At 46.5% G+C, this 13689-nt stretch overlaps 1 protein-coding gene across 6 annotated transcripts in view; it reads left to right on the top strand.

Moving 5' to 3' along the window:
- Window positions 1-13689, top strand: part of JARID2 (jumonji and AT-rich interaction domain containing 2) — a 270402-nt gene that overhangs the window by 195249 nt on the left and 61464 nt on the right. For all 6 annotated transcript variants that reach the window (XM_027040335.2, XM_027040337.2, XM_053223183.1 and 3 more), the window contains one exon: window positions 793-962. In XM_027040335.2, coding sequence (XP_026896136.1) covers window positions 793-962 — 170 coding nt within the window. The remainder of the gene's footprint in view (window positions 1-792; window positions 963-13689) is intronic.

Raw genomic sequence — 13689 nt, forward strand, 5'->3', positions numbered from 1 at the left:
GATTTGTAGACACCGTGGATAAACTAGGGATCAGTATCTCCGTAGGATTGTGTCGGGAAGAGGCCTGGCACATAGATTAAGGCCAGTTTTTGGAATCCCTGAGAAGTTAGGACTTACCTATCGGCAGAGGGTGCCCAGAATTTGTTGGTGTTTCAGATGGACTAGAGAAATATTTTTTTTCCTGCATGACAAGCGTCCATTAGTGTAACGAATTGACATGGCTGGATTGGGGTCTGAAGAGATTGGGGGTGAGGAGACCGCGCTCTGAGGGTGTGAGACGGGATCAGTGGTGCACAGGCAGGTGCTGGGGGGCTGGCTGGGTGTAAATAAGGGCACAATATGAAGGTAATCGTGTATGTGTGACTGTATCATGTTTAGGCATACAATGCCTGCTTGATATATCATGTGGCAAGATGGCTTTGCGATTCTGTCATTACTCTGGGCTTAATTTAAAACTACAAATCCTGTGTCCTCAAATGCCACCTACGATGTTGGAAATACCCAGGCACACACGTGGTTTGTGCACTGGCAGGCATGTTCTTGTACACGTACACACGCATGGCGCCCATTTTATATCCGTGTGTAACACCTAGCCTTGTAACCAAATTTATTGCCCTTTACAGCGATCCTGTGGTTTATGAGAAGGTGAGAGATACAGAACCTCAATTAGGAAGAGTTTGCTTGAATTAGGGTCCTTTTTTCCCCCTTTCGTGTCTTGACTTACTGCCGCACGTAGATCTGTATCCTCCGATCGCTGCCTAATTCATTTTTAATTTTCCTTTGCTTCTCCAGGCCCAGGCTGCAAGCACAGAGGAAGTTTGCTCAGTCTCAGCCGAACAGTCCCAGCACAACCCCGGTGAAGATCGTGGAGCCGTTGCTGCCCCCTCCAGCTACTCAAATTTCTGACCTCTCTAAAAGGAAGCCCAAGACAGAAGATTTTCTTACCTTTCTCTGCCTTCGAGGTGAGACCGGGTTCCCCGTCGGGCAGGAAGGAGCACCCCACTGCAACAAAGAGGAAGACCCTGTTCCGAGCAGTAGATGTTAGCTGGGGTCCGCGTTGTAGACAGCTTGCTGGCCTGCTTTTGGTGGTCAGTTTGAAGTGACATGTGCCTGAGTCTTCACATTTCTCCTTCTGTCTTCATTTATTTGACTCTTAAGTCCCCTTTCTTGGCTTCTCAACACCATCTCCTAGTTTGTTGTTTCCAGCTGTAATGTTACAGCCTGACTTTTCCGGATCCCCCTTTCCAGAACCCCCGCCATTCCACCACACGCGTGCTTTGCCAACATGGCGTTTTGTTCTGTGACTGTTGTTGTTTTTTTTCTTTTTTTTCGTTGGGGTGTCTTGAGTGGGGATAGTCTCCTTTGGTCATATTTTGTAAAGTCCGCCACAGGCCACATTGACTGAGGTTCACACTTTTCCACCGTACTCCTTTGGGAAGAATCCTATCAGTATTTTCCAAGTACAGTTGACCCTTGAATAGCATGGGCCCACTTCTCCATGGTGTTTTTGTGTGTGTTTGTTTTTTTCCTTTGTTGTTTTTGTGTTTTTTTGCAGTAAATACAGTACCGTAGTGTAAGTATATTTGGTCTTATGATTTTGTTAATAACGTTTTCCCCAGCTTCCTTTCCTATAAGACCGCAAGGTAAAATGCATACAGCATAGAAAATATGTGTTAATGGCCTGTTTACACTATAGGAAAGTCTTTCAGTCAGCAGTGGGTTATTAGTAGCTAAGGTTTTGGGGGAGTCCTAAGTTCTACACGGGTTCCTACCGTGTTAGCGGGTTGATGCCCCAAGCTAACCTGCACATTATTTGTCAACTGAACGTAAAGGTGACAATCGTGGCCCAAATATGTGGATTAACAGAGTGCAAGGTTGAGGATAAAATTTCATAATGAAGGATGAGTTGGGATTTACACGGCCTTATTTGGGAAAGAGGTCACTGCAGGAACTGACTTCATTGGTGAAGAACATAGAAGGTTGCTTGGGAGCTTCGGGAACTTCTTAGGGCCTTGGTAGCTGCAGGAGAGTGTGTGACTAGAAAGCCGTGATTATGGAGGTTTTTTGATAAGGTTACTTGACAGGCGCCAGGAGGACATGCATGGTCGTTGCTGTTGGTCATTTGGTGGAGGTAGGGCTTACGGTTCAGGGTTATGTACTTAAAAACTAGTGTTTTTTGAAATAAGTTACAGCAAGATTTAAGTATAGTAGAATTTTTTCTTAAACTGTGTGAGAATTTCTACCTTGTGCCCCGTCACTCCGTAACACATTAGTGCATATTTTCTGAAAATAAGGACATTCGCAGTGATCCATTATTACCATTTAATCTTCCAGGCCCTCCTCTCTGATGGCTTCAAGTGCCCTAGAGAGGGGAGGATCCTGGTCCCAGCTGAACATTGTCTTTAATTGTTGCCTGCTTACTCTGGATCAGGTCCTCAGCCTGTGCTTCGTGACCTTGACTCTTGAAGATTACAGGCTGGTTATTTTGTAGAATGGCCCTGCTCCGTTCCTGTGGTCTGGGGTCTCCTCATTAGATTTGCATTTTGTGTTTCTGGCAGGAATGTCCCAAAAGTGATGCTTCTCCTTGCATCCTGTTGAGTGGTACACAATTCCGGAAGGTCTATCCTTTCACAGTAATCACTCGATAAAGGTGGGTTTGTCAGGCTTCTCTGCAGTGAAGTGATCTCTTCTGCCCTTGTAATTTTTGTTTTGTTGGGAGGTTCTCTGGAGGTCCATATTCCATTTCTCCTCAAACACTGTTTCGTTTGTTTCACCTGTGTGGGCTCATTTCTTTAAAAAAAATTAAAAAAAAAATTTTTTTTTATGTTTATTTAGTTTTGAGAGAGAGGCAGAGTGAGAGGGGGAGACACAGAACCCGAAGCAGGCTCCAGCCTCTGAGCTGTGAGCACAGAGCCCGACGCAGGGCTCGAACTCCCAAAACATGAGATCATGACCTGAGCTGACCTGTCAGACGCTCAACTGACTGAGCCACCCCGATGCCCCATTTCTAATTTCATTCACAGTGTCCTTATCTATTACTTTTCAAAAAAAAAAATATTTGAGTCTTTATTCAAAGATTAAAACTTTTAAGTACAGTCTACCCTCTACAACATCAGGCTCACAAGCCCAAGACTGAGTCGCATGTTCTGAGCCAGCCAGGTGTCCTTCTGTTACTATTTTTTTGTTTATTATGAGAGAGAGCGCGCGCGAGCGTGCAAGTAGAGTAGGGGCAGAGAGAGAGAGAGAGAGAGAGAGAGAGAGGAAGAATCCCAAGCAGGGATGTGGGGCTTGAACTCAGAAACTAGGAGATCATGATCTGAGCTGAAGTTGGACACTCAACCGACAGAGCCACATGGGCGCCCTGCCATGGCTTCATATTTACTCAAGGAAGGATCCGCTGGTCTTGTTCCATTACGATGTCTGAAAACGGCTCTGTTGAGAATTGAATTTAGTTATGCAAGTTTTTACTGTGGAGTAGGTGTGACTCATTTTTAGAGAGGAATTTGTGCCATGCATACCTATATGTGCATTACTTACAAAAATACCTTCTGTGGTTTGGGAGATTTGGAGGACCTTGCTTGCTTGGAGAGGCCTGCTGTAATTGCTCAAGTAAATTGCATCTGGGGAAAACTTACCCATTACCCAGCTTTGACGTTTCAAGGCTCTAGATAAAAGAGAACCATGTCTCTTTATAGCCACAATTTACTTTGCGTTCTCAGATGGAACAAAAGGTTTCGATAAATGAAATCTAGGAGTTATTTAAAACAATTTGGGGAAAAATGCTCTGAATCTTGGAAATTTATTCCTGTGTTTTTGAGCCAGGCAATTAAATAGGTTTTCTTATTTGTTTTTAGCTGATAAACAGTAAGAGATTGACACATAGTATTGCCGTCTTCTCTTTGTCTTAACAGATTTTCGACATGAGGTATTAAAAGGCTGAGTCTTCTTTAGCTTTATATTTAAAAAAAAAAAATTCTGTTTTTGTGAAGTCAGATGTGCTTTTACCTGAATTGCATCCAAAGTCCCCAAATAATAGGTGATTCCATATGGTACCATCATAGTCCTGGAAGTGGGGTGTATCATTAATTAGCTCGAGCAAGTAATTACCTATTAAACTTCCTATTTTGAAGCAGACAAGGGTCAAATAGATGATCTCTGCTGTGGTGGTACTTCAGTAATTTTCTTAATATTTGAAATGAAGAAAAACACGATGGTAAACTTTCTTTGGTCATGAAAGTAATCGATGTTTCTCTAGGGAATATCAGCAGAAAAGGTGGGGAAGGTAAAAGAGTAAATCCAAAATACCCTCCCTTCCGGTCTCCCAGAGACAACCCCTGGTCACCACCTCTCTGATGAAAATATGACTAAGCCTTCCGTGTGCATATGTGATCTGTGCGTCCCCACCTCTGCGAACCCAACCTCTCTCCCAAAGGAAATGCGTTTGATTGTTATTGGTGCCGTCTGGTTTTCCTGCCTAAACATATCCCATAAATACCGGTTCTATTTTGTGGGCGCCTCCTCATTTATCAGATGCCTTGTGTACATTTAGACGTATTTCTGACTTTCTGGTATCAGCTGCTGCTGATGCATATCCGCGGTGAAGTTTTGCCTGGGCTCGCGTTCTGTTCAGGAGTCGGCATTCAGGGATGTGACGCACATTCGAATACCTGCATTCTAATTCCCTCTTCTTGAGTGCGGATTCCAAACCACAGAGACGGAGCCCCATAGTCCAGGTCCTCGTAGAGCGTCCCCATTTACCTCATGAGCCTGTGGGTGACGGCGGGCACTGGTAGGGGTAAAAATCAGCCTTAAGCTCATTATTCATACGGAAGAATGTCTGTCTGCAGAAATAACGAAGGAGTCCAATCAAAGGCCTGGAAGTGATGTTTGTTGCCGAGGATTACAGGTCCTCCTTTTCTCTAGTCCCCTATTATTACCTGTGATCGTATCGGTGCTAATTTAGAAGGTGGAAGAGAATAAATCTCGAGCCAGGGAGGGGCAGAGAGAGAGGGAGACACAGAATCAGAAGCAGGCTCACGGTGCCGGACGCCAGGCTCGAACCCATGAACTGCAAGATCATGAGCTGAAACTTAACCGACTGAGCCACCCAGGTGCCTCGAGAATGGAGGTCTGTAAGCCTCATTGTTGGTTATTTATTCAGGACATCCAGCGAGCCTGAGACCCTGCCCTCTCCCCACACCTCCATCAGGTGTTTTCAACAAAAACCTTAGGATAGAGATTCCCCCCCCCCCCCATTAATACTACTAGGATTAGTGTCTATATGTAAACATCCTTGCCAGTTATTCAGGGTTAAAAATGCTTTAGCGATTTACAAAAATCAGAGACCTTTCAGCTGAGTTCGGCAAGGCTCTGTCCTTTCCGATCATGACCTAAAATTTCAAAAGGAAAAACAGGGAATGAACAGTGCAGTGGGGCCTGAAGTGTTTGCCTGCAGTGTATTTATCTTTAAATAGCTGATTTGAAGGGGGTCCACACGTCTCCTGCCGGAGGCATAATTAGTATCTTTCACTGGTAAACCCGGGGAAGGGGGGAAGGGGGTATGTGTCGTGTGCTGAGGTACGGTCGCTGTTATTTCCTGTCAGCGGTCTCGTTATTCTTGATGAGTTGGGTCGTCTTCTCTTTGTTCTGACTATGATTATTAACAGATTAAAAAGCTTAACACCGGAGAGCCACGGCAGGTTAAATGATTCCCTTATTTACATTTTTCTCTTTATGGGGCACCGCAAACAAGGGGGGTTCCCAAAGGGGATTCCTGGAACATGTACACACACACCTACACGGTTCTCCTGACCGTGGGTGGTGTCCCAGCGGAGCGTCACAGGCCTGCCTGGTGGAGAGAGCTTTTTTTCAGGGGGGAATTCCTGGGTGAGGAACCACACTGTCAGCCATTGTGAAGCAGTGCTTTCTGTTTGTGGACTTGCCTGCCTTTTGTTTCCAGAATCTTAGAGCATCTTCAGTGATCAGCTGTCATTCAATTGCTAATTAATTCAGCAAGCCTCTGTCGAACTCTTTTTATATGCTAGACACCTAGAAAACAGAGGTTAGAGACAGGAAAGCATAGACACACACGATAAGTAGACCTTGTACCCCAAATGGCACCCTGCCCAAGGCTGCCTGGGATGGCTGCTCTAAGGAAGTAACACTTGCGCAGGCTTTGTGGCAGGGAGAGGGGGCCAGCTTCTGCCAAGGCGTGGATTGGTACAGGGGTTTGGTGCTTGGGAGGCCCCAAGTTAAAGCAAGAAAGTGGGACGTGTCAAGGTCAGCTGGCCTCGCGTTAGACAAGCTGAGAAGCTGACGAGATGATTGACTTTACCTGGGCCCTTTAGGAAGATGATCCTGGTGGCTCAGTAGAAAAAGGCTTGAGGCCGCAGAAAGCCTCCCCACCCCCCACCTTCCGGTGGGGAGGTTATTGAGGCCTCCAGGCACAGCCCTGGCGAATTTGAGATCTCTGGCAGGTGACTTAATCTGCTCTAAGCCCGTTCCTTCATTTGTAGCCTGGGTAGATTGTGTCTGTAGCACACAGTTGTTGTGGACTCAGAAACTACAGCTAGTGGGTGTTAAACAGGCCCAGCCGATGCCCATGGTGGCCATCCCGGGAGATGTAATTTCCTGAAGAGAATAAGGCAGGAGTGGAGATTTAGGAAGGGACATTCTGAAAGACCAGCAGAGTAGACAAGACTGCGGGTAGCCCATTGCGGGCCTTACTGACCAGGAGCACGTAAGTTGATGGAGTACTGGCTTTGGCTATTGGGGACGAGACGTTAAGTAGGGCACATGCAAGCCTGGGGCGGCTTAGAGGTCACAGGATGAAAGGGGCTTAACCCGCTAGAAAGCAATTAAGTAATCCTCCAGCTGCAAGGAACACTTCAGTGCTAATAATGAACTTCGGGAGCAGAATGGGAATGCTTTACGCCGTATGCGATCTTTGGGGAGGATGCCATGCTATGTCACAGTGGTGCACACCTTTTCTTGATGGTTCCTTCAGAGACGTGTTGCATCGTAGTTTTGGGGAGAAAAATGGGATCCAAAACGGTATTCTCCTTGCCTTGAGGGTTTCAGCGGCTACCCTCTCCTTTCTGCAAATCAAACCAGCCTCCTGTGCTTGGTTTTCCAGAAGAGTCCGTGTTACATGGCTGAGTTCTGCTGAGCAAGCAATTTATTTGCCAGGATAGTTTATCAGGCTAGTTAGGAAGAAATATGAAACCCTGGAATTCTTAAGCACGGAGGATGGGGTGGGGGGGTGGGGGGGAAGGATGGATCCCTTTTAATTGCTCTGTGACCTTGATCAGTTGTTAAGATTCCAAGACATTTTGTTCAGAGGACTGGCCGAGCTCCAGGCCAGCTGGCCTCTGACCAGGCTTTGCCCTCCCTGGAGATAAAGCATGCTTCACGTTTTCCCAGCCAGTGGCTGCTGGCACGGATTCAGTAGCATTCCTCACAGTCAGTTCTGGCCTTCTCTGTAATTTCTAGAGATCCCCTTAGTATTTCCTGTCCTTTCCGAAATCCATTTAGAGAAGGTAGATGGGGGTAAAAGTAAGGACAGTCCTATTTTGTTTGCTGAGCACCTTGCTGGCTGCTGAGGTGTCGTTGTTCTGATACCACTGAAGTCCTCAGTACTAGTCACCTTAAAAATAAAACTGTTCCCATACCAGCAAAAATGGGCTTCTTTGGGAATAGCAGGGAATTGGAGTTGCGGTGTACAAGCAAACCATAGGCAAACCCATCAAAGAAGAAGAAGGCTTTATGGAGGAGGAAGTTGGGGAAGGGGTTATTTCAAAAGAAAAGTCCATTGGAGAAAAGCATGTGTGCAGCGTGGTGATCGTTTCTCAGAGCGGAGTTGCAGGGGGTATGGATTTCTTCCAGGAGACGGGATGGACATCCTTCCCTGTTGGGGCCCGTCATTGATGACTTTCTCCTGTTGCTATTCTGTTGGGGCCTGTAATTGATGCTTCTTTCTGTAATTTACATCGATGCTACCTCTCCCCTTTCTAGCCTCCCAACTCTAATGAGGTTTCCCCTTATTAATTTTCACAGTGTGCATGTCCCCCAGGCAAGGTGACCCTTCGGTGTTCAGTGTTAGGATTTGTGGATGCTTTGCATGATGAAGAGAGAGACTTTGCGGTTGGAATAGTGGCTGTGTGACCTTGATAAAGCTACTTTTCTGACTCGTTTGCACTTCCAAACTTGATGAGTAGAAGTTACGTAACCATTGAGCCCATCATAGCTGCCATATGGTGTGATTTGTGTGTTCATTTGAGGTAGAGCTAGAGAGACCTAATTGCATTTGATGGGATGTGTATTTGTGTGTGTTTTAAGCCACGTGTATAAATAACAAACCTGGGAAAGGCTGTAAGGGGGAGGATTCCAGCTGTTAATTAAAAGTTGGCTTCTCCTGTTGCTACTATGGGCAGGTCGGCAGGAGCTGACAGTTGTTGGGAGCGAAAGTGGTTCTCACTGCTAGGAGTCCGTCCTGTTAGGACTCTGGCAGGTGGGACAGGTGCCCTAACTTTGGGGAATTTCCCAGGTGCCCACGGGCTGTAACAGAGGAGGAGTGTCCTGGGAAAGACCAGACCAGCCAGGCGGTGAGGAGGTCGGCGCTTCTGCCCTGTTCTTAGAAGACTTTCACATGGCTGAAGGTTTCGAGCTCTCCCTCGACATTCCTCCCTGAACTCCCAGTTCCAGAAAGCCTCTGACTTGTTGAGTCCACTTTGCACATCTGCACCCCCATAGCTTGTTATCCACCCGCTTGCTCCCCCCATTTAGGAAAGCAGATAGGAAAGAAACTGCTTTTGCTCTTACCTACGTAAAGTTACAGGACCGTCTGATCTTTACAGTTCTGAGTTTTTGTCCCCGAAGCCACACGTTAACCTAGCATCCACTTGGGTGGGAGCTGCTTACAGTGCGTTGGCGTATGTTACCCCGTTCCCTTTGGGGTTATCACGCTTGTTCCAGCTGAAGACCTCCTCCTCCTCCCCGTACAGACAAGGAAACTGAGTCTCACAACCAGTGAGCGCGTGACTGCCGAGCTGACGCTTCATCCTAGATTTTTGGATCCCGTTAGGGTCTTTGCCAGTGAATTGGATTTGCGCAGGTCACAAGGAAGAGCAGTCCTAGGACGGGCATCAGGTGTAGGCAGCTCCGAACCCCTTTAGCAATTAGGGGTTCCCTTTGAATTTGGCCCATGCCCTGCTGAATGTATCCCTGGTAGTGCCAGAAATGACTTAAGCTGAACGTTTTAAAATTTTACCATAATTTTAATTACCTTTCCTTTAGGACCAGTGATATTAATTTTCTACTGATCTGCTAGAGGTAAATCATTTAAGACATGTGGGTCTCTTTAAATTTTTTTTTAATGTTTATTTCTGAGACACAGAGAGACAGAGCATGAGTGGGGGAGGGGCAGAGAGAGAGGGAGACACAGAATCCGAGCAGGCTCCAGTCCCCGAGCTGTCAGCACAGAGCCCGACGCGGGGTTCGAACTCACAGACTGCGAGATCATGACCTGAGCTGAAGCCGGACGCTCAACTGACTGAGCCACCCAGGTGCTCCACGTGGATCTCTTTAAAAAGAAAATCACGCAGAGCTCCTGGGTGGATTTAGAGTCCAACTTCGGCTTAGGTGGTGGTCTTGAGGTTTGTGAGTTCAAGCCCTGCATCCCATCAGTGCAGAGCCTGCTTCCGATTCCCCCTCCCCCTCCTCCTCCCCCCTCTCTCTCCCTCTCTCTCCGCCCTCCCTCTGTCTTCTTCTTCCTCTCTCCCCCGTCTTTCCTTCTCTCTCCCCCCCCCCCCCGTCTTCTTCTTCCTCTCTCCCTCTCTCTGTCCCCCCTCCCTCTGTCTTCTCTCTCTCTCTCTCTCTCTCTCTGTGCCCCTCCCCTGCTTGTGCTCTCTCTCAAATGAACGTTAAAAAAAATATATATTTTAAATAGCACACGGAGTAGTTGTATATGGTGAGTCATCTTCAGGCACATGACGGTGGATGAGGTTTGGGAGCTCTGGTAAGTAAGTTCTTCGCTGGTGAATTATAAAGGCTGACCTGGAAGGGACCAAGCAACATTGCCATTCACTGTTTTCTAGTTGTTCCACATACTTCGTGTTTACCTGTGGGGGCATGAGGGCAGACCTTTGCTCTGTTTGGTGTGCTAGTGCCCAGAATAGTGCCTTGGACATACATGGATGAATGAACCAAGGCAGTCACAACTGCCTTTTTCTGTGACTCTCCCATGTCCACGATCGGAGCTTTTCTTCTCACTCAGGAAATCAGTAAATAATTACCCCTCTACCCCCACCCCCCCGCGGTGCCTACCAGTTTACTCTGAAGTTTTGTTTTAAAATTGCATAACGACAGTAGGGGCCGGCTGCTTTTCATATTCTGTGTGTGTAGCCTAAAGATCAATCGTGGAAATGCCAACTCGGTGGGCCAGGCGGGTTTATTAGGTCAAGCTACGGAATTGGACTCCCCAGCTAACAGTGTGCAGGGAATCCCTTTAGGGTCTTTCCAAAATAGAACTGAGCTATGTTTAGCTTGTTAAGATAACTGGTCGGGGGAGGGAAGATAATGGGAAGGAGGGCTTGTTATGTGTACATGATTATGATTCATGGAGAAGAATCCAATTTTATAGAAACCACAGCCCAAATTAGAGAAAGCAAGCTTTTGGATTAAAATGATTTCTGTTGTGGTTGTAACATACCACAGTTTGATTTTTGTCCAGATGAAAACATTTGGTTTTCACTTCAGTAAATATTGTGGAGACATTGCCAGCTAATTCTGAAAAAGTAATGAAATACGGCTTTGGCAAAGTGCATATGCATTCTGTACTCCCGAATCCACTTATCTGATCCAAGTTCAGATTTTTTCCCACATTTGCTAATGCACTTGAATAATCAGAAGAGAAAATCTGCCTGTAATTCTAGTAGAAAACTGTATCCCCTCAATACACTTTGATCATCTATGGGGTAGAAAAGAACTCTTCCTTCTTTACTCCTCCCCAAATACACCACCCCCCGTCCAAACATGTTCCTTAAGTCTTTTGAAACATTCACCTTTCATTGATGACCTCTTTAGAACTACGGTTTGTAGGGGAGGCAGGATGTAGTTCTGTGTGGGAAGTCAGCCCCTCTGCCTTGTTAATTAAGGTCGTGAATGGCGCTTGTCCCTTGACTTGGGGAGACCACCCTGGGAGCACCAGGGCAGAGCTCAGACTGAGGGCTGCTGAGCCCTTTCTGCGAGACCCCTTGTATTTCCTGTCTTTGCTGGTGTTTTGCAGCAGGTGAGCCTTGCTGTGGAAAGGGAAAGATCTCTTTGGCAGAGCTCTTTGGTGCTGCGAGACCACCGGGCCCTCTCTCCCTGATGTTTGCAGTCCTGTAATGCCTGTTTTCCCGAATGCTAGACCCACAGGGAGCTTTTCCAGAGTCTGCCTCATTGACACTTGGAGTAAAGAATTTTCTCTCATAAATTGTCTAGAGATGAATCTTACTTCTAAAGGTTTTTGTTTTTTAAAAAAAAATTGGTTTTAATGTTTATTGTGTGTGTGTGCGCGCACGTGTGCGAGAGAGAGAGAGAGAGAGAGAGAGAGAGAGAGAGAGAGAGAGAGAGAGAATCCAAAGCAGGCTCCAGGCTCTGAGCTGTCAGCAGAGAGCTCCCCACGGGGGCTTGAACCCACGAACTGCAAAGTCATGACCTGAGCCAGACAAAGTCGGACGCTTAACCCACTGAGCCACCCAGGTGCCTCGAGGCGAAGCTTATTTCTAATGTACCAGGATCTATAAGTTGCATGCTATTTTTGATGAAAACTATTTTGACGAAAAACATACGTACTCTTCTATTTTCGAATACTGATTTCACTTTCTGTGGACTCTGGGTCAATATGATTACGTAAAACACCCGTTCACCCATGTTTATACTGAGGAATGTGGGGTAATTTCCACTAGTGATAAATAACCCAGACTGCTGTGTGCTTTTAGGGTTTTAAAATTCCCTTTCTTTCATCTTTTCCTGTGTCTTAAGAGATTCCTCTTTCTCTAAACTGATTGGTAAATTAGATAATTGAGCTTGAATCTAGGCTAAGAAGAAATAAATGTGCTCTATGTGAATGCCTTTTAACTAGTTGTGGTTCCTGACACGCTTGGTATTTCCTTTTATGGACTTTAGCTGTTCTCCAGGTATTTGCGTATAGCCGTGTTTCTCTATCGCCTTGATTATTTTCACTTGAGCATAAAATAATAGGATGCTTTTTTTTTAATAACCGGTTTTGTCTCTGTGAGAATCAAAGCTCCTTTTGCTTTTTGCCCGGCTTCTGGTTTCTCCTGATCAGAATGCTAGCTTTCCAGATGGACATGCCAGCAGGGACTTCGAGGATGTACGGTAGCCACATGGCGACAGAGTGTCAGATTCTGTTGGATGCAGCGTTCTCTGCTTGCTTCGGTTTGACTGCAAACTTCGTGAAATGGAAGGTTATGAGGGTACCCAGGAAAATTCTGGAGGTCTGTTCCTTCTGGGGCAGAAGCTCACGGTTCACGAGGTGGCTTCTGGCAGACAGGTTGTGGGTTGGCAGTGGCTTTGTGAACGCAGGCTAAACGACAGCAGGGCCATACCCAGGGGGAGATGGGTTGTTTGCAGCGAGTGGCACCGGCCAGTGGAGAGAGTTGGTGCAAGGCGAGGACGGAAACTTAGGGACATCACCATCTTGCCTCTTTGAGGATGCTTTCTTTATCTTTGGGTCCAGACCAGTGGGTCAGTCATCTGACCAGAACCACAGTCCCCTCTTAGTGTGAGGGAGATCTGTGTTTCTCCCTGTGCCCCAGAACGTAGGGCGGATCGGCTCGTTCCACACCTGACTGTGGAGCCGCTTCCCTCCGGACTTGGTGGCGTTCCGAGTTTCCGTCTGAGAGTGTCCCTCAGAGACGGCCCATCCCGGTTCTTCACATCTTACACGTCCCTGTGTTAGCCTCTGACTCTCTTCTAGAATATCTAGGAGGTTACGGCAGTGGGTTTGTTTGCTGAGAAGCTGTTAGAACAGATGCATGCAAAAGATTGGTTGTTTGCTGCTTTGGTGGAAGCTGTTACCCTGTGTGCTTTTCTTCTGGGAATATTGACGGAACTTGGATGCTTTTTAGCCATTCTCTCCACTTTAGTTCTTTGGAACATAATGTTCACCCCATTCTCTCAAAATCACGAGTATAAGGAATGGAATAGTGGATTCATGATGCTTATCCAAGGCAGGGGCTTTTAAAAATCCATACCAGAGGGCCACCTGGGTGCCTTAGTCAGTTAAGTGTCTGAGTCTTGATTTCAGCTCAGGTCATGATCTCACGGTTCATGAGTTGGAGCCCTGAGTCGGACTCTGCACTGACATCGTGGAGCCTGCTTGGGATTCTTCTCCCCTCCCCTCAATAAACTAATAATAAAACACACCCAAAATAAATAAACTTAACAGAATCTGTAGAGGATTTTTTGAAGTGGAAGTTAATTCCTTTTCATATGTTGCACCTGGATTTCAGCTGATTCTATTTGAAATATAGACCATTTTTCTCAGTCTTAATCCCTCCCTTTTTTTGTTTTTGTTTTTAAAGATGACCTCCCATTAGCCTTGGTTGCAGAGTTCACTGCCTTTCCTGCTGAGAGGAGACTGGGGAAGGCTGGAGGGGCACCTGCCACCCCCTGCCCCCAGCA

This window comes from Acinonyx jubatus, chromosome B2 (assembly GCF_027475565.1).
Source record: "Acinonyx jubatus isolate Ajub_Pintada_27869175 chromosome B2, VMU_Ajub_asm_v1.0, whole genome shotgun sequence".
Lineage (NCBI taxonomy): Eukaryota > Metazoa > Chordata > Mammalia > Carnivora > Felidae > Acinonyx > Acinonyx jubatus.